Genomic DNA, 25,370 nt, shown 5'->3' on the forward strand with positions numbered 1-25,370 from the left:
CTGGAGCCTCCTGCTCTGCCATCTGGGAGAACAGCTGACGGGGCACCCCCCCCCCTGCACACTGAGACACTTCCTGTCCCCTTCTGGCCAGGAAGGGGTGATGAGAAAGGGGTGCTCCCCCAGGAGAACCAAGACTCCCTTGGCCAAGGATGACTTCTCAAGCTCATCGACCAGCCCGCAGGGTAGCCTGGATGGTAGGCAGGAGCCTGAGCCAGCCCCACTGGCAGGTAGAGAAAGGTAAAAAACACACCTGCCCACGTGTGGACCCAGTGTCAGTGGTAGATGCCCAAGAACAGGGGGAACACTGTCCTCAGAGGCCAGCTGAGAAGCCAGCTGCACACAGGACTGGCAGCTGCATGTGTAGGCTTTTGTTTTTGTTTTTTGGGTACATATAGTTTGGAGCATCCTTCCAGGTGGAGAAGACCCCATTTGGCCTCAGATCTTGGTCTTTCAGGACAGCATCAGCAGAGGACAGACACAGAAACTCCGAGTCCGGCATTTTACAACTCCATCAACTGCAGGGCAGTAGAGCAGTCCTGGCTCCATCGCTGGTTAGCTTGGGACTATGGGTAGTTCCCAGGTGTCTCCTGGCTTGGTTTCCCATCTCTAGAATGGAGGTTACTGTGCTCCTGTGAAGGGATTGGTGAGTAATAATAAGCTAACACACGTCACCGTCTGGCCTGTAGAAAGCTCTTGATGGACATTAGCCACTCCTTCCCTTAATCTCTCTGAACCTCAGTTTCCTCAAGATAGAAATAAGGAACTACTTCTGCACTCAGAGCAGGACATGAATAATTAATTCTTGCATCTAGAGAAGATTCTCTGTGTATGCATGTTTTCCTTCTTTGTTCTCTGTTTTCCTGGGTGTGGCTTCTCTATAAACAGGGGGAGACAAATGATTATCCCCGCAGACCCCCCAGGGAGTTCATACCAGCACTCGATCCAGAGAGGGGCCCTGTGAGTACCTGGCTGGCCGGGTTTGCTTTTCTGCCCATTGTGCTGTGTTCTGGCCAACTTATGACCACGTGGGTGACAGCGCAGCCAGAGCCAGAGGTCAGAGGAAGGCAGGCAGAGCGCCACTGAGCATGCTAGATCAGAGGCTCCCGGGGGTCGGTGGGCCAGGGAGCCCTTTAGGCCTCATACAAGGAATGTCGTCACCATCAGCCCTGCAGCCCGGGGTGCTGAGGGGACACTGGATGGGGGGAGATCGGGGGATTTCCAGAGGAAAAAGGAGGATTTCAAAAGAATGATTCCAGTCACCCATCAGGGGCTGATTCTGTCCTTGTCTCAGTGCCGGGACTCGGGCTCCCAGAAGTGGGATCAGAATGAGTCCTTAACAAAACCTTAGTGTGCTTTTATTTACTTATTCACATCTTACCATAAATGCAATTAATCTCATTCTTCCAGCATCCATTTACTAATTATAATACTGGAAATCCTAAGAGTGGATACACAGTCATCTGAGAGTAAATAGAAGCTTTGGGAAACAAAAGCAGATTCTGTCAAAAGTCAGTCGCTGTGGCTTCGACTTTGAGACAGTAGGGAACTTTCAAAGACGCAAGGCACATTGGTACCAAGCGGCGGTGCAGAATGAGGGCAGGGTCCTGTCCCTGTGGAGCTCCGGGCCACATCTTGGCTCCTGACGGCCCTGAGTGCAGCTTCCCGGCTCTTCACAACCAGCTCTCTGTGTGGCCTTTGTGGTGGAGGCCCTTCCTCCTGGTTTCCAAATGTTCTCTTTCATGTTTTCAGTCCATCTGTGTGATCTTTATTTTGTCCTCATAGCCTGTGCTCTTCACTCAGGGTTCATTAATAGTTTTTCACTTGGATCGTGAGAGTTTTACACCAGGCTCAGTCACGTTTGCTCTTCCTGAAACATTTAGGTCCTTAAGAAAACACAAGCTCAAAAATGCAGAACATCCATGTGGCTGCCCTTTAAGTTCAGTATTTGGCTCAGAATGGGTGATATGGGTTTATTTACACTTAGAGAAGGTCTAGCCTTAATTTCAAAAATATTATGTAAATGTTCAGAGAAGCATGTAAGTTTTGTACACCAGCAGTCACTACCGACCCATCATGTGTCAACAAGGTTATCCGTGGCCAGAGGGGGTTGTCTTGCCATCATGGAATGTTCCCAGAGTTGGTGGCTAGAGTAATTGTGTGGGGACTATGCTTCTCTGAGCCTTGAAGAAGTAAATTTAAACTGCTGTATATGGAGAAGACTTCTTATTTTGTCTTTAAAATTTAGGCAACTTCTTTCTATTCTACAACTTACTTGAATTAACTTCAATAGAGAGTTGTTTTCTCATTACCTAATAAAACGGATGTTCAGGAAGGTGTGCCAGGTTACGCTATGGCTTTCTTTAACCCCTGGCACATCACCAATATCCCCAGAGATTCATGATTCTAGTAAGACTAAGGTCACGTCAAGTTTGCAAAAAAGATGTAGAAGGGAGTTAGAACATATCCAAGTGCTGTCAGTCATTTACGCTACAGTCTAAACACATTCCCTTTCCTGAAGAGAAGTTTCAAGGTTGGGAGAGAGGAGAAAAAAAGAGGATCGTGATGGGTAAGGGCAGCAGAAGGGACAAAGAGGAGGAAGGGGAACTGGGATTAGCCAAGTCGGCCTTCACCTCTGCACCTGGCTCAGGGCCAGCCCTGATCCTCTGATATCACTGAGCAAGCATTTGTTCCACACCCGCTGGTCCCAGAACATTCCATTCTGAGGCCCCTTACCAGGAGAAGGCTGCATGGAAGCCCCAGGGAGACCAAGGCCCAGCTGGGACCTGGCCTGGAGTTCAGGCCACAGTAATTATCAGCTTGGGTGGCTCCCCCTGGAATCCTTTCATGTCCAGCACCTCTCCTCGTTAAGTCTCAGCTCCTGGGCTGCCTGGACCGCACCCTCAGGGAGGAAGAGGGCCTGGTAGAGGGTGGCCAGGCCCACCCAAAAGGGGACTTACAGGTCAGGCCAGAAATGACATCACAGCCCTGGCCTTGTGAATTTATCCACAGGACCCAGTGGGCGGTTGCTGGAAGGTCCTTCCCTGCCCCTGTGCTATCTTCACTTCTGGCTGCTGCGTATCCCGTTCTCAGGGGTCTCGAAAGGGGACCACACTGAAATTAGAGCAGCGCCCCGAGGACTGCAGGAGCCCTTTCAGTTCAAGCTGTCTTTGGGCCTGCTGGGAAGTGAGGGGCTCTTACTGACATCCCCAAGCCTCAGTCTGAAAAGGTGACAGGCAAGGAGTCCACTTATTGAAGCCAAGTTTATTGTTCAGTGCCAACGAAGCACCTCTGAGGTACGACTATGACAAGGCCCTCCAGATCGCCCCACATTCAGATGAGGGCTTGCTGTTTTCATTACTGAGTGACGCAGCACATCTGGGACTCAGTCCTGAGTCCACCTCGGGTGGGCAACACTGGTGATTAACAGGAGTTCAGGGTGCTGGGTTCTTTCTGTGCCAGGTATTGTGCTGAGGGCTTTACGCGGATCACTTTAATTCCTTCCCAAGACAAATGTGTGACATTGGTTCCATTACTATCTCGACTGAAAGATGAGGAAGCTGAAGGTTAGAGAGCCCAAGGCCCAAGGTCACAGAGCCAGCAAATAATCAAGCAGAACTGGTCACAGAACCAGAAATCTGACACCAGCTGTCCCTACTCCACCCAGCACCCTGCGGGTGGGCACAATGGGCTGGTAAGGCTCATCCACACATCTAAGGTCAAAGGGCTGGGTCAGGGCCCCATGCAGACACCCTGCCCCAGCTGGGTATCATGTTGCTGGAAGGCAGGCAAGGACTCGTTCAAAGAGGTTACATTCTCCACTCCTGCAGCTCCAAGATCTAAGTCACACACCTGCTGGCACCTGGGGCGTAGGGTGGGGGAGGGAGAGGCAAAGTCACAGCTGTGCTTGCCAGGGCACAGGGGTCCCAGTTAACACGAAGCCCTAAGAACGGAAACATCCTGCCACTTCGGCAGGAAGCCGGCCTGCCTCTGCGGAGGCTGTTCGCTCTTCACCACACTCATTCCTTCGGTCAACCAGGCCCGTGGAATGAGCACTATGCGCCCCTGACCACATTTCCCAAATCAACAGTCTCCACCCGGAGCTGCCTCCGGGGACAGTGAGGCTGAGTGTTTGAAACCCCAAACCTGGGTCCTGCAGTCCCTGGACGTCATGCCTGCCTCCCTCCCTTCCCCGGAGGGTGAAGGCAGCACTTCCACTGAAGGTGTGGTGTGGGGCTGAGTGTGGTGGGGTCCCGCACAATGTGGCTTTCTCTCGATCCCTCCAGTATGCAGGCTCTGAGAACTGATGAGTGTTCTGCAAAAAGTCTTTAGGGATCTCTTTATAAAGAGAGGATGGGACCTATGTTAGCTATGCCCACACAGGCTTAGGGTGGGTGAGGACCTGGGCAGCAAGCAGCCATCTAGAGAGGCCCTTCCCAACTGCTCCTGTCTTTCCCAGGCCTCTCGAGGGGCACAATGGCTTTGCTACACCGAGTCAACAAATCTGAGCACAGGCCTCAGAAAGGTGGTGCTGAGAACAGACTGCTCGCTTGTTTCGTCTTAATGTAACCTCTCCATACACCATGTTCTTAATTGGGGTGACAGTACTCAGAATGGAGACTGCTCTCCCTACACAACAAGACAGGTCTCAGAACTTCCTATTTTCCTAAAAAGGCATTTGTGGGTCCAAAAGGGATTGCTCCAGTTCATTTTTTAATGAAACCATTTTTGCAACCACACCAAAGTCTTTCAGGTCTGGGTCAGTGCAGAACATTGTTGTCAGGGGTGTGTTGTGGGACCAAGGCACACAGGGAGCGAGAGAGCATTTAGAAGAGATGGTTAAGAGATGGCACGCAAACAAGTCTAGAAGAGCACAGCACAGACAAAGAGAGGACGCCTGGAGAGATGGGGCCTCTTAGCTAGACTGCAGCCACTCTGCCCAGCTAACTCTGGCCCCAGAGGAGGGCCCTGACCTGGCGCCAGCTGCCTGCAGCTCCCCTGCCCGCTCTGGCCTGACCTCACCCACCTGAACGGCAGCCCTGTCTGCATACACAAACAGGACAGCTTATCTGCATTGCTTAACCAAGGTAAACAGCCCTACACATGCCCGGTCCCTGACTTCACCATGAAGGTCAGCTGCTGGGCCAAAGGTATGCACAGGGACTTTTTTTTTTGTAACTATTTCCTCCTGGCAAGACTTCTGGATTCAGATGACTTCAACTGAGTAGTTACCTAATGTCATCATAGAAACCCGAGTCCAGGAGGATATTCAAGCAGTTGTGAAGTCCATTCTCTGCCCCTTTTCCAAACTTTCTGCCGTTTTCAGAAACCCCATAATTGCCATGGGCCATGCATGCAGTGACTCACACATTTTTCAAGCAGGAAGTCTTCTTCAGGTCTCTGCTAAATCCTCCAGGTTTCGGGGTGGCCTGTTCCTCTCTGCTCTTGTCACTCACATAAACAGTCACTGAAGGGCATGCCCGTGGCAGGCCTTACCACGTGCAGTCACAACAGCTAGAAGATGCTGTCCTTTCCTCCACGGGTCTGCAAGGTGCTGGGCCTGACTTCCAGTTCTGGCTGTGCCACTATCAGCTATGCGGCCTCAAGCAAACTGCTGAACCTCTCTGATGCTCAGTTTCCTCATCAGCAAAGCGAGGAGGTTGGACTAGAGGGTTCTTAGGCCCTGTTATGAAGTGAATTGTATCCTCCCAAATTCCTATGTCGAAGCCCTCATAACCTCCCAATGAGATTGCATTTGGGCATGGGGTCTTTAAGGAGGTAAGTTAAATGAGGTCATCTGGGTGGGGTTGTAATCTATTGGCTGGGGTCCTTATAAGAAGAGGAAGAGACACCAGATCTCTCTCCTCCTCATCCTCCCAACCCCGCACCGCCTAAACACACACAGAGGAGAAGTCATCAGCAGGCCAAGGAGACAGGCCTCGCCAGGGCCCAACCCTGCTGCCACCTTAATCCTGGACTTGCAGCCTCCAGAACCGTGAGTACTCCTTGTCTGTGAGACTGGACTAGGGCAGCCCAGGCAGATAGGCCATTCCCCTCTGCCACCCTGGATTCATTTGGATGGCTTAAACCCTGGTGGGAAGGAAAATCAGCAACCCCCAACCCCCCCAGAGATTCTGAGCGGAAGCTCTCTTTCTGACACCATCCATGGCAGTGAGTTTCTGCTTCTGCAGAGTGCTTTCAGGTATGGATCAACTGGCATCCTCACCGGCCCCTACATACCACCCCGATCTCCTCTGACAAAGGCCCTGACCCAAAGCCATGAAGAACTGAAGAACCAGGGGACAAGAGAGAGGGAGAAAGAATAGTGTGTGAGTGTGTGCACGCACAGGGGGTGGTTCGCTGCACGCTTCACCAGTGTTCCCGTCCTGGGGGCCTTCCCTGCCCCCGCCCCCATCCCTACCTCTAAGTCGTCTCTATGGTGAGCACTACGGCCATGTCAGTTTGGTGAGCCCCTTCCAAACCTTGCTGGTTACATCTTTTGGCCCAAAGTAACTACCAAGACTTTTGGCCGACAGAGGCCCATCCCCCAGTCAGGACCTTGAGTACCACTCTCTGGCCCGCAGCTGGCCCAGCCCCTTCCGTTCCACTCTCGGTCCGCCCTAGCGATTTCGGAACCTGGGCTCTGGAGCTCGGCTGGCTGAGCTTCCATCAAGGCCCCAGCACCTGGTAGCTGGGCAACATTGCTGTCAGGGGTGCAAGTTACTTACCCCCTTAAAGTCTTGTTTCCTCATCCTTAAGTAGGGTCCCCCTTCCCAAGTTACTGGGAGGGTTTTGTATAATGATGTGTAAAGTGCTTATAGCCTGGTGCCTGGGTACATAAATGTTCCATAGATTCCAGTTACCACTATGGCTCCCAGAACTAGCGTTGTGGTTTCAGCTGGCCACACCCAACTCAGAGACAATCCTCAGGTCGAGGGGATGGGGCCTGCCCTTGGGTGCCTGCCTGAGCTGAGTTGTCCAAACTTCTAGTCAGTTTTGTGAGTCAGCAGTACACTGACACCAGAGCTGGGCCCTACTGTGTGTGACCAGGGACCTGGCTACATCTCTGGAGCCCCCGCTGGCCTCAAACTTCCTCAGCCTCAGATCCCCAGCAACCCACTGGCACCGCACTGCCGCCACTGGCTTCTGCTCAGGCAGACCTAACTGTGCTCTTCAACCAAATAACTCCCACTGCTTCAGGAGCCCTTTGCTTACCCTCCTCTTCTGCACACACAGTGTGGTTCACCGATGCCCCTGGGCTCCGGGATCCCTGAGAGGGGGTAAAACTTGGTTTTCATCCTTCCCCAGGGCCTGGAGCACAATATGTACCTAACAAATGTTAATGGATGGTGGACAGATGATTGCTGGATAGATGCATGGATGGACGGACGGACTAATCGATAATAAATTACTATGTCTCTAGTTGCCCCTGCTTTGTCTTCCTTTGAGTGATTTTCAGGCTAATCTTCCTAAAGTCTAGCTTGGCTCACTTCATGACCCAAATAACTTCAGAGGTTCTGCTCTACCTGCCAAATACAGTTCAAACTCCTCAGTCTGGAATCTGGCCCCCAAGCTTACTTTTCCAGTTCTTCTCTCCCACTGTTCTCCAGCCAAATCACATTAGCTGTTCTCTACACCCTTGCTACTTACACCTTCCGACCCGCAGCACCAGCTTTACCTGGGAGCTTGTCAAAACTCTCAAACCCTGACCCACTGAATCAGAATCTGCATTTTAGCAAGAACTTAGGTAGCGCATGACCAATGAGAGTTTGAGAATCAGCGCTCTAAGGTGTCCCCAAACTCCTGCCAGTCCTCTGTCACATCTTGTACAACTCTTAGAGCTCAGCATACCTGTGCTCTACTATAGGTAACCCACCCCATCCCACCTGCCCTGCCCAAGCCCACCTACACACACACACGCTATTTTCTTCCTCAGAATGACCACAGCCCTTAGCTTATACCCTCTTATCCCAGAGCTCACATCGTTCCTGAGGTTTGAGTACTTGAAACTCTTCCCTCTGTTGTAAATTATAAACATCTAGTAGATATGAACTTTATCAGTCTATTTAATTCCATACCAAGTCTCAGATGCCTTACACTTAGTCAGCACTGGATAAATACATTAAAAAGGTGAACAGATTATTGGAGGAAGGAACAAATGAAGGTCAGGTTAATAAAGGACGGTCCACAGAGTCCCCAATGGTGGCAGCTGTCCCAGGCCCCCTCCCCCACGATAAGACTTTTACATGCTTGCTCCAGGCTTTCTTCCCTGGAACAGTGGGGAGTTTTTCCATCCTCCCACCCCAACCGCCCTGTGCCCTGGAGTGATGTGGAATGAGACACAGCCTGCAGTGGCACAGGACCCTTTGGAGGCTGCCTGGCTTCTCTTTCATGGTTACGGTGGGGAGGGAGAGGAGATATAACTTGTTGGAGAAGCACAGCAAGGCCTGCACTGTGTCAGCAGTACTGAGTCCCACCTCTTCAGTGGTCAGTCCAGTACTGGAACGTCAGGACAATCTCAGACTTCTTGACCTCATGCTGCTCCCAACTTATTTCCTCGGAAAACCTTTCCGAATCCCCTCACCTAACCATCCCTTTCTCAGGCCCCTTGCACTTAGTACTTGGTTTTCTCTGAATACATATTGCATGACGAAAAAGAGAATGATTTCTCCTAAGGTCAGCAACCAGGCAAGTTTTGGTCCCCGTTCAAGGTGCGTGCAACAGGCAACTGACCGATGTTTCTCTTTCACATCGATGTTTCTCTCCCCCACTTTCTCCCTCTCTCTAAAAATAAATAAATACATCTTGAAAAAATAAAAGGAAATTCAAGGCATCCAGATTGGAAAGCAAGAAATAAAACTGCATTTACACACCTGGCCTATTTCACTCAGCACAATGCTTTCCAAGACAAAAAACTGTACTTGAAAAATAACTAAATAAAATTTAAAAAAAAATCAACCCCCCCAAAAAACAAAAAAACCCCTGCATTTACAGATGACACTATCCTGTATGATGAAAAGCCTAAGGAATTCACAAAACAACTAGTAGAACTAATCAAAGGGCTGAGTAATGTCAATATAAAAAAAACCAACTGCATTTCTAGATATTAGCAATAAATAATTTAAAACCAAGATTTAAAAAATAATTGCATTCACAATAGCTCAAAAATAATAATGAAATTCCTATAAAAATCCCAGCAAAATATACGTAGACATGGATAAGCTTATTCTAAAATTTATACAAAAAGACAAAGAAACTAGATTAACTACAACAATCTTGACAAATGAGAATAAAGTGAGAGGAACCACTGCCCGATACCAAGGCCTTCTATAGAGCTACAGTGACCAGGACAGTGTGGTGTTAGTGGGGACACAGACACAGAGGCCAGCAGGATGGAACAGAGAACCAAGAATCAGACCCACACAGTATGTTCTGTGGTTTTTTAAAAAAAGGGGCAATATGGAAAAGGACAGCCTCTTTGACAAATGGCATCAGACAACTCAACTTCCACAGGAAACAAACAAACCCTCGACATACATCTCACATCTTAACACCAAAATTAACTCAAAATGGATCACAGCCTTAAATGTAAAATGTTAAATCATAAAATTTTTAGGAAAGGAGGATGCTGAAGATCTTTGAGCTCCAGGGCTGGGTGGAAAGTACAATTCTTGAATATGCTATCAAAGGAATAATTTATTCTTAAAATAGATACACTGAACTTCATCAAAATTAAAAACCTTTGCTGAGCAAAAGACCTTGTTAAGAAGATAAAAGACAAACTACAAACTGGAAAAAATATTTGAAAATCATTTATCTGACTTGCATCCAGAAAGCTACAGAAGGAATCCTCAAAATTTAAAAACACAAATGCAGTCAAAACACAAATGTAAGCCTGCTTCTAGTCAACCAAAAAAGGCACAAGACATGAGTAGACATTTCACCAAACCGGAGATGTGATTTGCAAATAAACACATGGAAAAGATGTTTAATATCACTAGCCATTAATGAAATATAAATTAAAACTGTAAGGAGATGCACATCTATTACAGTAGCTAAAATAAAGAATAGTAATAAAACCAAATGCTGGCAATGATGTGGAGAAATGGGATCTCTCATACACTGCTGGTGGGGATGGAAAATGGTGCAGCTGCCTCGCGTGAAACTAGCATCCACTTACCACGTGATCCAGCAGTGGCACTTGGGCACTGACTGGTCGCAGGGAAATGAAACCTTACATTCACACAAAAACCTGTACATACAATAAACTGTAAACTTAAAAATAGTTAAAATGATAATTTTTACAATTTAAAAATGGCACAGAAATATTCATGGCAGTCTTACTCAGAATAGCCCAAAACTGGCAACAACCTACATGCCATTCAGTGGGTCAGAGGTTAAAGACACTGGTACATCCGCAAAATGGGGTACTACTCATTAACTAAAAGGAAAAAGCTACTGACACATGTACCAACTCCGATGGATGTCAAGGGCATCACAGATTCCTACTGCATGATTCCACTTATATAACATGCTCGAAATGACAAGACTAGACAGATGAAGCCAGATGAGCAGTTTCTAGGTATGACGGTTAATTTTAGGTGTCAACTGGACTTGGTTAAGCAATGCCCAGATCACTGGTACATGTTATTTCTAGATGTATCTGTGAGGATGTTTCTAAAAGAGATTTGCACTTGAATGGATAGACTGAGTAAAGATCGCCCTTCCCAATGTGGGTACCATGGATTCGTTGAGGGGCTGAAAGATCCAAATGGTGGAGAAATGGCAAATTTGTTCTTTGTGGGACCTGCAACACTCATCTTCTCCTGTCCTCAGACATGGTGCTCCTAGTTCTAGGGCCTTTAGATTCAGGCTGAAATACACTTTGCTTTCCTCCATCTCCAATTTGCAGAAGGCAGACTGTGGGGCTTCTTGGCCTCCATTTCTTGTATAAACCAATCCCTATATTAAATCTCCTTACATATATCTATACATATCCTACTGGTTCTGTTTCTCTGGGAACTCTAACATATCAGGTGACAAAAGGCAGCACATCAGAGCTCCTCTGTGGCAAAGGAATGGTTCGCATCTCAATTGTCATGGGGTTACATGATTCTGTATGTGGGATCACATTGTGTAGACACACACACACACACACACATACACACTAATGCATATGTAAAAACTAGTGGGAACTGAATATGGTCTATAGTGTAGTTATCATTATTGAATCAATGTTCATTTCCTATATCTGCTATTGTATTACAGTCATGTAAGATAGCACCATTGGCAGAGAAGGTTGAAGGGTTTGCGTGACTCTGTACCATTTCTGCAGCCTCTGATGAACTTGTAATTATTTCCAGATAAAACCTTCTTTAAAAGTCAAACAAAATTAGGGATTTTGGTACTTATTTTAGATTTCCTCCTCCAGTAACACAAGGGTGCCACCTAACTCATGCACTTGACCTCCATCTTTGGTTTCACGTTGCAGACAGCGAGAGCTGGGAACCCTGGGAGCCCAGGTGGAAACACTGGATGACTATGGAAGGGGCAAGAACACTCCCATCTTCTGACTCTCTCCTGACAGGTTCTGAGGGAGCAACCAGAAGCCTCTCCCACAGGGGCTGTGTTAGCCGATGGCACCTTCCCCTGGTCCCCTCTGCAGTGGGCAGTGGAATGGAGGGGAAGAGAGTGGACAAAGGCCTGAGTTGGGTGAGGTCTGCTGGGTGCTGACTCCTTAGGAAGTCAGGGCGGGTGCTCAATGCAGGCCTGGGCCCCTGGGAGGCAGGAAGCAGCTGGAAAGGGAGGGTCCAGCCTGATCCAGGGCAGAGAGGATCACAGGCACCTTCAGCATGGGCTGCCTATTATGTGTCCTGAGTCTCTCAGAAACAATGCAACGCACACAAACAAAAGTCAAATTAAAGGGAAAAGAAAATCTAGGTCAGGCTGGAGAGAGAGAGAGAGAGAGAGGGAGAGAGAGAGAGAGAGAGATATCAGTTGACGGTCAGCCCCTTTCTCCTGGTGATGCGAAGCCCCAGCAGGGAGCATCGCTCTCAATCCTCAGTCCCCAGCCCAGGCTGGAGAGTTCCAGGATGAAGGGCAGGGCCTGAGCTTTAAAGGGTTCATGTTGAATAGTTCTAAAAAAGCACCTCAGCCCAGTCCTGTGCCCCCGTTCCCTTTCCCTGGGCAATGTCATCTCGGCCCTCTGTTGAGACTTTGCCCGGCCATCTGCAGACTACAGTCTCCTGAAACCAGGTCCATTTGGCAGCGGCCACTTTTACTGGGAGTTTGTTAAAACGTTAGGCATGCAGTCAAGCTGTGCAAAGTGCTCGAATGGAGGAAAGGGGCACCTCCTGGCAGCTCTCCCTCTCAGTGAGTGACACCAACTGAGGGCTGTTTGCAGGTGCTCCCTCTCAATACCACATCCACTTAATTGCTCAGGCCAGGAGCCCATCACCAAGTCCTCTCAACTCCCCTTGAGAAATTTATCTTTAATCTGTCTCCTTCTCTTCACCATCACCCCAATAATCTCTTGCCCAGACCCTTGACATTCCCTCTTCACTGGTCGCCCCAGTCCTACTTTAGCCCTTTCAATCTCGCTTTCCGCTTAGCAGCCAATGACCCTTTAAAATCAGATCAAATCATTCATATCACACCCAGAAGAAAATCTGACTTCCTCCCTCTGGCAGACAGTCCTCTCGGATACAGGCCCTGCCTCTCAAAGCTCTTCTACTTCCTTCTTCCACCTCTCACTGCTTTTTCCCTCAGGTACTGGAACAAACCACACTCACCCTTTCCTCTCTCATCTCCTCCTTTGGGATGTGCTTCCCCAAACAAGGGTCTGACCCCTATCAGGTCTTGGCTGAGCCGCCTGTCTTCGCAAGGAGGACTCTCCCTCCAACCCCAATCTCAAGAGGCCAGGCAGTCACGGCACCTCACCCTGCAGAGCAGTTGGGTTGCAGTCTGGGCCCTAGGAAAGCAGACCCTGAAAAGGAGTTGAGAGTGCAGGATGTTCATTAGGGAACACTGAATAACTGGAAGGGGCAGGAAGGACAGGCAGAGGGGCAAGGCAGCTGTGATGCAGGCTCAACAGCAGCCCCATGCAGAGCTCTGCAGTTGGAGTGACCTTCGACTTCGATCCAGACGTAGGTAGAGGATGGCCAGGTCTTTGTACTCCTGCTCCAATGGGTCTTTGCACATGGTCCTCCCTGGGCTTGCTCCAGCAACATCTGTGGCTGAGCCCATCCCAGAGGAGCTGACAGCGCGAGGCTGCTTGCCACAAGTGCTCCCAGAGCAAGGCCTTCAGAGAAGGTGGTCTGCGCAGCGCAGTATCCAACACAGCTTCTCTCTGATACTTTTTCAAAGTTTTATCATGTGTCTTTTCTAGAACGTAAGGTCCATAGAATTTTGCCTTGTGTACCACTGTGATCACAGCCAAACACGTCGGTGTTGAATGAATGCTCTCCATTTAGTTTTCACAACCACCTTCGAAGATCCATAATTTGATTCTCGTGGCACAAACGAGTTAAACAAGGCTTAGGTTAAGAAACTTAACCAGTAAGTGGCAGCGCCAGGGTTCCAGTAGGCTCTGTCTAGCTCATAGCTAGCACCCTTCCACCACAGAGCAGGGCAGTGAGGCAGCTGGCTATGTGTTGACGTGGGAGGGTGCACATTCCGCATCCGGCTTTGAACAAGATTATAAATCACTGAAGGATTTAGGTCATTCCCTACAATCCCTCCTAGTCTCAGTGTTTAATCGATGGCCCCTGTGCACACAGAACTCCTAGTAAATGTGGGCTCACTGATGTGAAACCAACCCCCACAGGCCCTTGTGCTACACACACAAGCAGGGGTCAAGCTGATTCAACTGAAGAAAAATTCTGCCTTCTCATTTCAAAACTGCTTCCTGGTTGGCTCCTTTCACTTCCTGTGCTTTGCCAATGTTCCCCCAAGAAGCCCGGCAAAAATCTCTCTTGATCCGAAGATGACTTTGAAGCATTTTCCTGGCCCGTTCTGTCTGCTAAGGACAAGTCAGCAGCCTGTGTGATTTCAAGGATTCCCATCTCTCCCAAAGGGCATCCTGCAATTTTGTCAGTCTGACCCCCATCCATTAAATATCTCACAAAAACTCTCGGGGTGGTTTGACCCAACAGCCCATTTTGTTGAGGCCGCTGGACTCAGAAGCTGCTGTGATACTTTCTGAGTCATGTGAACAGGACCAACAAGTATTTCTCCTTAATGTTCAAGTCAACCACAACCCCTGTTATTGGGGAAGACATACAGGAAAATATTAATGAGAATATAAAAGATTTATGCCTGAATCTAAGTGGCCAGTGATCTTTGGGGAAGACAGACATTATTTGTCTATCTGCAGGGTGGCATTCCTACTGTTAGTTCAGGCACATTTTCTTGGGGGCAATAAAGTATAGGTTACTGGAAACTGTATGATTTTAGACACTGACATTTGAACGTCATATTTACTCTCTTGGCACATTTGAAGGGTTTATGAGTTATTCAAAGGCAAAGTCATCACAGAGAAGCTGTGGCAGTACTACTACTACTACCACTAATACCACCAGTTAACCTTTATTGAGCGCTCACTACCAACAGCCACTGTATTAAGACCTGCTTGTCCATCATCCATTGATTCCTCATACAACCGTAATAGCATCCTTGTTTCACAGAAGAGAAGATTGAGCTCTGGAGGTAAATAACTCCCCAAGGTCATACGGGTAGGACATACCAAAGCTGGTGCTCAATAAACATCTAATGAATGAGTGACTGGTAGTCAGCCTGACTGCCCCTGACAACATGGTAGGTATCTCCTGCCTTTGGGCCTCTACTGAAAAAATGTACCAGAACTGAGTGTTCCCTAATGGCAAGTGCATACAGGAACACATAGCTCTCAGAGGAACATATGAAGCCCAGCTGTTCACTTCTTTGATAACAAAGGAAACAGCTCAAGGAACTCCAAAGACATCCTCCGCCCACTAGTCTAGATGAGAAATTTGCTGCCAGCACTGACCCCAAAGTTGCCATGTCACCATCCAGAGTCAGTGTAAACTGGGGAAATGGCAGACCAGTGGCACCTGTGCCACTTTCCAAATTCCTGAGCCCTACTGGTCAAGCCAGACAAGGCAAGTAAGAACTAAACTCAGGCAGAACCTGGGTTAAGTACACTTAGTCCTGTTCTGAATATGGTGGGGGCTGGTGGTTCGAAACATGGCCATGCACTTACTGGGGGTTGAGCAGTTACCCCCAGAATTCCCATACTCTAGAGGGAAGCATTTGTTGAGCACCTTGCTGGGGTCCCCCATTCCTAGCCCTGTACTCCCAGGTTTCCCAGAGGAGGCAATGCCTGAACTAAATCTTGAAAGGCAAGTAGCATGAGCTAGAGTCAAGGACAGAATATTCCAGGTAGAGGAAATAGCAGATGCAAAAGTGTAGTAATACTAGCTATCATCAAACAAATCCTTCCTCTGTGGCCACTCGTTGCCATAAACACTTTATAGATATCACCACTAATTTCACTGAGTTTGTCACATCCTGTTCCCCCACTAGAAGTCAGTTCCATGAGGACAAGGACTTTTCCCCCTACCACTCTAGTGCTTAGATCAGTCCCTGACATGGACTGGGGTCAGTATTTATCAATAAACCTTTCTCTTCCAATGGCTGCCATATATTTATGGAAATATTTTTATTTTATTTTTAAATTAAATTAATTGGGGTGACATTGGTTAGATTATATGGGTTTCAAGTGTATATTTCTGAGACATAATCTGTATATTGCATTGTGTGCCCATGAATCCAAAATAAAACTGACTATCCAGTATCATGTAGGAAGCCAAAGAAAGGGTAAAACATGAGTACTTAGACACATACATGCACACTCAACCAAATTTGAAATGCTTTTCCCAGTAACTATAACATTAGAACTGCTTCTAAGGAACCAAACATTTGAGTAATAATCCAGCACTTTTCAAAGTTACTCCTCCAGAAAAATGCATAAATCTATTAACAGAAAATGGCTGATTTTCCTTAGGATTTTCAAAGGTAAACATACACACAAATGCCAAAAATGAGATTTTACTTGTAATACAGTAAGGATTTCTGTATTTTGAATGGATTCCACCTCCATTTTGTTTTCATTCAAAACAAGTCTAGGGAAGCACATCAGACTGAGAGCTGGGGCAGCCACACCCAGGGGCCAGCCACAGAGTAAAGGTTTTGATGAGAGCTTGTGTAGAGAAAACATCTGGAATTCTTTAAAAATCAGATTTCAGAATCCAGCCGTGATTGGTGTGGCTCAGTGGTTGGGCGTCATTCCTCAAAGCAAAGGGTTGCCAGTTCGATTCTCAGGGCACAATGCCTGGGTTGAGGGTTCGGTTCCTGGTCAGGGCGCATGAGAGAGGCAACCCACTGATGTTTCTCTCCCTCTGTCTCCCTCCTCTCCACTATCTCTAAAAGTAAATAAATAAAACGTTTAAAAACACAAACCCAAAACCCACTTATAGCTACATGGAAAAATCTCATTTAAAATCTAAGAGAACCCTAATTTTGCATAATTGAATAGGAAGTGCCCCCCACCCCCTGTAATCATGAAGGATCCTGGAGAGCGGCTGTGGTTTCACAGAACTCACTCCCTTGACCACAGATCACTGGTTGAAAGACAGACACCTAGGCCAGGCAGGACCGGTAGTTCAGTGGGCATGCAGATTTGGCTGTAGAGTTCATGTCATTTCTGTAGCTGCAAGACACAAAACTAGGGGACTTCTGAAAGCCAAGTTTACAGTTAGTGTTATACTCTAACTGTGTAACAGGGAACTGAATTGTGTTCCCTCCAAAATTCATAGGTTGAAGCCTCAACCCCCAGGGGCTTTTAAGGAAGGAACTAAGGTTAAATAAGGCCTATGGATGAGTGAGTCCCCAACGCAATGGGACTGTTGTCCTTATGAGAGGAAGAGATACTAGGGATGCACCGAGGAAAGACCATGTAAGGACACAGTGAGAAGGCAGCCAACTACAAACCAAGGCTTCACCAGAAAATGACAGTGCTGGCACCTTGATCTTGGGCTTTCTGCCTCCAAAACTGTGAGAAATAAATGCCTGCTGTTTAAGCTGCCCAATCTGTGGTGTTCTGTTATGGCAGCCAGCACAGACTGAAACAGTGAGAAAGGATAAAGCTGATTAGCAAAAAGCACACCTAAGAGTTCACACTGCATTTAGTTATTTCTAGAGCCCACCAATATTCTTGTCTTGAATTCAAACTTTAGAATCCTTACAATAATCTCCCATGAATTTAAGCAAATTTAAATTAGGTGTCTTTCATCTGCAACTAAGTAACATTGGTTTCTAGATAGTTGAAGTTTATTCCTGAATGTAAAACTTAAAGCCACTTTGGAAGGGAACCTGATATATTTCATCTCTGCCTTTTACAAGAAAATGTTTTTTTTAAAAAGCCATTAGCTTAGGTTATCCAGTATGAGTATTATAAAGGTGTTTTATGATATGGCTGTACTAATTAACATGTCTGAGTTCTGCCTTTCTTTGCTGTTGGCCTCACCACTCTAGACCTATTTCCTTCCTATAATGAAGTTATTTCTGCTAATCACAAAAACTCTGACACCACCAATGACTGACCTCACAGCATTGAAAGTTCAGGCCCTAAACTTCTCAGGATGATCCCCCATCAGCAAACTGGGTGTTTCTTCTGATAACATTCCGCATGTTCCATGGTCACCACCCCAGAGCCTCCCAGGGGTCTGGGCCATGCGCTCTCTTCTTCGGTGATTCTGTGACTTGCTTGTGTGTTACTTTTCTAGTCTTGCTTCTTGTCCAGCTCTTCTAGCATCTGTGTGCTATCTGTACCCCTTCCTCTGCCTGGACACTGGATTTCCCACGGGTCAAGTTTGTAGTGACTGTATGGAGACTAAGAGCATGCAAAGGCTTGGGTAGCTCTCATCTAGACAGACTCTTAGGTTTCCAGAGGCCTTTTTAGCTTGTTAGTCCCCTGAAAAGGAATCAAAGAATCGAAGGGCAAGGTTTGCTAGCTAATATCTCATTTGTTAAGACCTGCTTCCTTTGATGGATCACAAAGAGGAGAGGTAAAAAGAAAAAAAACAAACCTGAAAAATTATGAGAATAACAGTATTTTCCAAAAATCGGGAGGCATTTATTTTTTTAAAACATAAGCAAGCCTTTTGGTTTTTAACAGACTCTTACGTATCACTAATCTTTTGTTCACCTTTGTTAAAATAATCCAACTGAATACAGTACCCAAAGTTCCTAAAACACATAACACCTGTTAGCGACCGTTGTTTCTAAATGACACAGGAAATGTGAACAAAGGTGAATTATGGCTGACTTCCCGATACTCTGTGCCCCATGCATCATACACAGTATAATTATCCCTGGCCCCCTCTAATAATTTAAGACTTAGAAAGAACATGGAAGTGACAAAGACTGTAAACCATTCTCCCCAATGCAGAGTAGTAAGAAGCAGCATATAGGTTGGCAATGCAGATGGTGAGGAAGGTTGGGTAATAGGATTAACACAATTCAGGACTTTTGAAATCTGCCTTTTAAGTTAAAATTCTATTTCTTTTCAAATTCAAATGACTCTGAATTTTAGATATTTGAGCAATAGTGATTACAGGCACTCCTTCTGATTGTCTAAGTCAGCCTTGGAATGAACTCCTGGAAAGAAACGGAAACCAATGGTTCTTAGGACTCATTTCTGAGTAGCCTGCCTTACAAAAGAAGCTTTTATCACCCCTGTTGCACGCATTCTGGTAAAATCATAAACACTCCTCATGTCAAATGGTGGTGTGCCAACATTTTGCATCTTAACCAGCGTTAAGCCTATTTATTCCACTGGACTCCACAGGCCTTTTGTACTGACCAAGGGTAAGCTAATCACTCAGGCACCCAGGCAAACAATGCAAACACAGACTACAACACTACTAGTGGCAGGCTGAAGAAACCGTCTCTGGGACTAGCTTATAAAGGACGGAGATGACTTGGGAAGACACTGAGTTATCCATTTAATAGGTTTCCAAAACCCAAACCAAATAAAACGCAACCACAGCAGATCTAAATTACAACACTTTATTGCAGCATCGGCAAAGGTCAGATTTCTGAAGCTGGTGAAGATCGGGCAGCATTTCCATGTGAAATGTTACAACTTTACAAGTTTTGTTTCTTATTTAATTCTACATGCAGAAACTAAAACATGGTAAAAGAAAAAAAATGCAAAAAAGCTAGAAAAAAGATGTAATCAAGTTGTAGCATACAGATGTGCTCTTTAACTAAATTTACTATGCCTACTGAAAAGCAAACGAAAAGACAACTATCCTAATAAATTAACAGATTGCCAGAAACAGACTAAGAACCCTCGCTTCTCTTTAATGAAGGTGGGGGACGGGACGACAAAACGAAACGAAACGAAACAAAACAAAAACAAAAGCAAAAAAGCTCTACTGTTTCCATACTTTGTTTAGAGACAAGCTGTAAACCCATGAAGGTCAACAAAATCTCCTGATCCCCTTCTTGTTGTCCTTCGTCCATTTTCTGTGACATGCTGACTGGCTCACTGTTTTCAATGATACTTACAATGGGCTCGGCACCCCTCTTCTCAGGCTGGTGTGACTCCCCTAAGCCATCTGAATCCATGCTCTCTGTTATACTCACAGTCTTTCACATTTTTCTTTTACCCTAATAGGCAATTTTATATGACTTACTCTGATGAATAAAATTTATTTTTCTCCCTCATCCCCTGCTCCTCTTGAAACAAATCCTAAACAAAAGCCTTCCTGGTGGATTATCTGGTATTTGGATATCTTTCATCATTTTGTTGTCCTGCATGTAAGTTTTTACTAGAAGATTTTACTGCTTGTGCTATACTTTTCTACTGTAGTCCTGGAGCCCCCAAATGTTTTCTTCTTCCAACATGGGATGTTCAATTCAGAGACACTGTAACTCAAATGAACTTTAAAACTCAAGTTCAGTTCCCCCCATACCATTACCATTACAACCATTTCTTCTCCGGCTCAGCCATCTCAAAGGATGCTCTTCTGGGTGTAACTGCTCAGTAGTCAAGTTAACCATCTCATTTCTTGACTGCCATTCTCAAGAGAAGATTAACCCTCACGTGATTTCCATTACAAAAGGCCGTTTATGCCTTATCTGGAAGCGGCTTGTTCCGGTGTTGGCAGAGGCTGCTGTTTCCGCCTCATAGCCCCAGCCTGTCCCAGGTTCAGATTCGCAACTCTCTAGACCGACATGCTGAGATGTGTCCACTGCTCTCATTCAATTGCTGGAGGACTCCACTATCCACAACATCAGATACAGGACCTAATGAAACGACACGTGCTGCTGGATCAACGTCTCCTAGAGGCACAAACAGGGCAATGTTAAAGAACTGGTATTGAGGACAAACCTCCAGCAAGAGAAGAACCCCTTAAAAACCACCAGTCACTGTTTACTGATGCCTCCAGATTAATCAGTCTGGCTTTTTAAAGAGCACATGAACTGCTACTGGACTAAGACATGAGGAGCCTGAAAAGGAGCACCAAGAAAAGCAAGCCTGACAGTGATCCAGGTTATCTTTCTCACAACCATTTTCTAAGATGCTGAGAATTCAGTTTGTGTTATGGGTGAATTGTATACCCCCAAAATTCATGTTGAAGTCTAACTCCTGGTACCTCAGGATATGACCTTCTTCGGAAATCAGGTCACAGTAAATGTAATTAGTTAAGATGAGGCCGTATCAGAGTAGGATGGGCCCCTACTCTAGTATAATTGTGTCCTTGGAAGAAGGGGAAGTTTGGACACAGACACACAGAGGCAGAATGTCACATTAAGATGAAGGCAGAGATCAGCTGTTAGTGCAAAAGCCAAGGGACAATATAGATTGCTGGCAAGCAGTCAGAAGCCAGGAGAGAGGCATGAAACAGAATCTCTCTCACAGTCCTCAGTAGGAACCAACTGCGTAGATATCCTGACCTTTGATTTCTGGCCTCCAGAACTGTGAGGCAAGCAGTCCTGTGATTTAAGTCACCCAGTTTGTGGTACTTTCTTATGGCACCTCTAGCAAATTAACAGTTTAGTTTTTACAAGGCAAATACACTTGCAAGAAACTTTCCAAGAAATCAAGAGAAAACAACGTTCCAAAATAGAATACTTTAAATCAGTACAATAAATGATAGGAAAAAAATGTTCATAGTCTTTGGTAAGACACACGTATCCCTAGTTACACTGTAGGGGGTTGTCACTTGACTGGTTTATAAACAAACAATGATTCTTTGAGATTCAAAAATCTAAGAGTCCCCAAAGTGCTTCAAATTTATACTCTGGATTAAATGCTGTTGTAAGATGTACTCTATAACAAAACAAAACTGCCACTTATTTAAACCTTATAGTAAGGACATAAAGAGAAAATTAATTAAAAAATGCACAGTCTCCTTAAGTTGAGTTCTAAAAAGTCTGATAGTATATAACCCCTTGATACTCAAAGTGTGGTCTATAACTTCAGCAGCTGTGACATTTGTTAGAAATTAATCTGAACCAGTAGATTAATGAAACTCAAGGTGATTAAATACATATGTTAAAGCTTGAGGCGCATGGGCATAATCCATATGAATTTGCAGCATATAACCCATCTTAGTACTAACACCTGCCAAAGATGCTAAGCTGCAGTTTTTTCAACACTAGCAGAGTGGAAAACAACCTGGATAATTATTTACTTAGAGTATGAATGCAATTTTAACTCGTTATAAGCAAATGTTTATACTTTGTTAGAGCATTACTGCCCAGTGAGAATGGCTGAAATTTTAATTTACAGCCCTATTTCAATCCTGATTAAAAAATGAAAAAAACCATAATGCCTCATAAGAAAAACACTAAACTGCTTTAAAAACCAGTTTCCAAATAAATTTCCCTTTATCTACCATATAATGTCAACAGTATTAATAACTATATACTTTAAAAGCAATAGCCAAATTAAGAATCAAACAGAAAAGAGTTTTTGAAACCTCATTCACAGAATTTTTTTTTCACTTTTTTGTACAGGACTTCCCGCTCAGCATGTTCTCCTGAACGTATCTGGTGAACCACTGCTCTACACACATCTTTCTACTAAGTCTGGCCCAGCGTTAAAAATAGAATAAAATAAGAAGCAGCCAAACCACCAGGAGACTCCACCCCATCAGTTATGCCTTTCAAATGACTACATTTATTCACTGGAAAACCAGTTTAAAAAATGGTAAAAAAAACATTTGGCGCTCAACAGGCTCAAAAACTCACATTTACACATGTGCTTGTTCCTTTACACTGCTATACACAAGTGCACTGGAACAGCACTAGCTTTGAAAATATCAAAATAATCTGTAAAAGGCCATTTTCAAGAGTGATGGACAAATCAGAATTTTTTTCGAGTTACAGTTTTAAGGAAAGATCTAAAACAGAGAGGTTATTCTCACAAAATCAGAAAACAAGAGGGAGAAGAGCTAGGGAGTAGAACACGTGGAAAAAGATTATTAAATGACTACACATAGATTTGTAAAAGGCCCTTTGTCTATTCAACAAATATTTACTTAGCATCTGCTATGTGCCAGGCACCAAGAGCTATGGAGGAGCTGTAATGGCCTTGATTCTGCCCTCCTTCATCAACCTCATGGGGAACAGAGACAAGCTGGCAGGTCATTAGCAATGTCTGTGGAAAGACCGTGAGCCAGGGCAGCAAATACACAGCGACCAATGTTAAACTTTAGAATACCAAGGCGAGACCTGCTGGAGGAGCAGGAATTATCCTGAGGAAAAGCATGAGGGTTTCAAACAGAGGGAGGCAAAAAGACGATAAAAAGAACTAAAAGGCCAGCTTAGTTGGGAGTATGGGAAAAAATAGCAAGTAAGGCCAGTGAGGTAAGTACACCTTCAACATGTTGACCACGTTGAGGAGTTTGGACTTCATCCTACAAGCCATGAGGACCCACTGCAGAGCTCACATAATCAGAAAGCAGATTTCATTTTAGAAAAAACACTGTGTATAGAGCAGAGAGAATGAAACAGAAGGGCTTGAAACTGAAGAGTGAGAAGTAGGTCAGGAGGCCGCTGGCAAGAATGCAATGAGAGGTGATGGTAGCTGGATCCATGATCCCACAGTAGAGGTGGAATAAAATGGGGAAGTATGACAGTCATTCAGCAGAATACAGAGAATCTGTTAACTAGAAATGGAAATTGAGGGGGAAAAGGAATCTAAACTAAAAAACCTCCATTTCTAGTCTGGACAACTGAGTGGGCAGTGTTTCCATTCACTAAGCCAGAGAACGGGGAAGGAGGGTGGCTTGGGGGCGGAGATATCCCACTGAGGTTTATGTTCCTCTGAGACGTCTAGTGGCTGTTTAGAAGATGGCTGGGTACACAGCTAGAAACTAAGACAAGGAGCATCTCCAGGCAGAGGCAAATCCAGAAAAGAGACAGTAGGTAGGAGAAATCAGGGAAGGAAGAGAAAGACCAGAAGTCAGCGCAGAGCCAAGTTAGGGAAGATAGTGCCAAAGAGAAAAGGAGGGTGCACATGCTAAGTCCTCTGAAAGCTGAGGAGGCTCCTGAACGAAGCATTAAGAGGCAGCCTGGTGGCTCCAGAAAGGCAGTTTCAGAGAAATGGCAGGGAAGGTTAGCAGACTAGTTAGCCACACAGTGGGGGAGGTGATAAAGAATGTGACCAATTCTTCCCAGTTTCCCTAACTGGGGCAGGGCTGGAGGGAGAAAGATAAACATTAACAAAGAATTTTGAAAAATGATTGAAAAACGCAGTAAACTAAGAAAGGCGAACCTTTGCACTCATGTACACATCCATTATAGCATATAAGTTTACATATCTATTTCTGCATATTTTTGTTCCCTACTGCCTAAGAAATACTTGGTACTTAACAGACTCTCTAATGATTTTTTAAAAGAAATATATGACTGGGGCAGAACTAGCTGTTCCAAGTTAGCTGTATTTGTTTTGCCCAATGGACTACAACATTGTTTTTTTCCTACTTTTCAATATTCCATACTACAGGACTGAAACCATGGTAGGTGCTAAGACGCATGTACCCTGAGAGGAGCCAATCCTACTGCAGATACCAGTTAATACATGAAACATCATACCCTACTGATTCTGTAAAGTCAGTCAAAACTTAGAAATCAGGAAAAGATGCCAATTTGCAATATCTGACTCTGGAAGGAAGGAGACCTTAATAGAAATAATGCTGTTCAGAGATGTCAAGCTGCAATAAGAATGGGCAAACTTGACGTAGGCTCGAAAATCTGTATTTTCCCTAATGCTACTCTCTTTAGCAATGAACTACACCTGCTACTACTATTCTCAGCACACTCCCTTCTACACCTGTTCGCCTGCCCCCAACGACAAGGTGACATCTCAGGGCTGTTGTATATCCTCAGCCTAAACACCAATGCCTGGAAGGAGATCAATTCCAGTAGTAAAGCCAGTATCACTTTTGATCATACCTGACCACAAGACAAAAAACTGAGTTGATGATGAGTCTTTAGATCAGGATCCAGAAAAACTTTAAATAATTTCATTCTTTAAAAACAAATGAATGAGGCCTTGTGAGGGTACACATTCTATGTGAAATTAATTATAGCAATTCAAGTTCAAGTAGAAATGGCATAAATCCCAGCAGGACATTTCATAATTAAAAAAACAAACAAAAAATTTCAAAACAAATTCAACCTGCATGCTTGATAAGTCTAGCAAACAGATTCTGAATTTTGTAAACATTAAGATGACTTAACAATGATCTGAGAGATCCTAACACACACAAATCCTGTGATTTCTATTAAGTAATCTATAACGTCTTCTCTATAGATGCAGAAGAGAAAAGCCAAAACAAGTGCAGCTAAAAACAAATGAAACAAAACAACCCTATAATTGTTTTATAAATAGGTCTTCTTTTCTCAAATACCTACAATGCAAAGACTTTTCTATTTTGCTAATAATTAGGCCTTCACCATTAAGTATAATCCAGAATTTCCAAGTTCATTCACATGGACACCAAGAAAACTGAAGAGCTAGGGGAGAAATGAGAGAGATGGTCCTACCTCCCACCAGTCTTAAAGATTAGATCCGCATTAGGTGCTCCCTTTGGATGTTGGTAACGAGGCCGCCGCTCCCGATTGGTGTTTGCTGGAGCTGGGCGCTGGGCAAGAGACTGCAGCATTTCTGTCATGAGGAGCAAAACAGAAAAGGTGGTGAACTCTGTAAATGCACTCCTCCAGTGAAGCAAATAAAACCCTAGGGAGATCAAGTTTACTAGTTCCGTCAGGGTGGTGATTACAGAAATACAACCACTAAACAGACTAAAATGACT

At 45.3% G+C, this 25,370-nt stretch overlaps 1 protein-coding gene across 3 annotated transcripts in view; it reads right to left on the reverse strand.

The window, feature by feature from the left end:
* Positions 1-19,090: 19,090 nt before the first annotated feature.
* The window catches only part of UPF2 (UPF2 regulator of nonsense mediated mRNA decay), a 119,872-nt gene continuing 113,592 nt past the window's right edge, over positions 19,091-25,370 (reverse strand). For all 3 annotated transcript variants that reach the window (XM_053665764.1, XM_053665762.1, XM_053665763.1), the window contains exons 21-22: positions 25,102-25,222; positions 19,091-20,385 (exon numbers count right to left, since the gene is read on the reverse strand). In XM_053665764.1, coding sequence (XP_053521739.1) covers positions 20,376-20,385; positions 25,102-25,222 — 131 coding nt within the window. In that variant the 3' untranslated portion in view covers positions 19,091-20,375. The remainder of the gene's footprint in view (positions 20,386-25,101; positions 25,223-25,370) is intronic.

Source organism: Artibeus jamaicensis, unplaced genomic scaffold, assembly GCF_021234435.1.
Source record: "Artibeus jamaicensis isolate MK-2021 breed Jamaican fruit bat unplaced genomic scaffold, CSHL_Jam_final contig_426, whole genome shotgun sequence".
Lineage (NCBI taxonomy): Eukaryota > Metazoa > Chordata > Mammalia > Chiroptera > Phyllostomidae > Artibeus > Artibeus jamaicensis.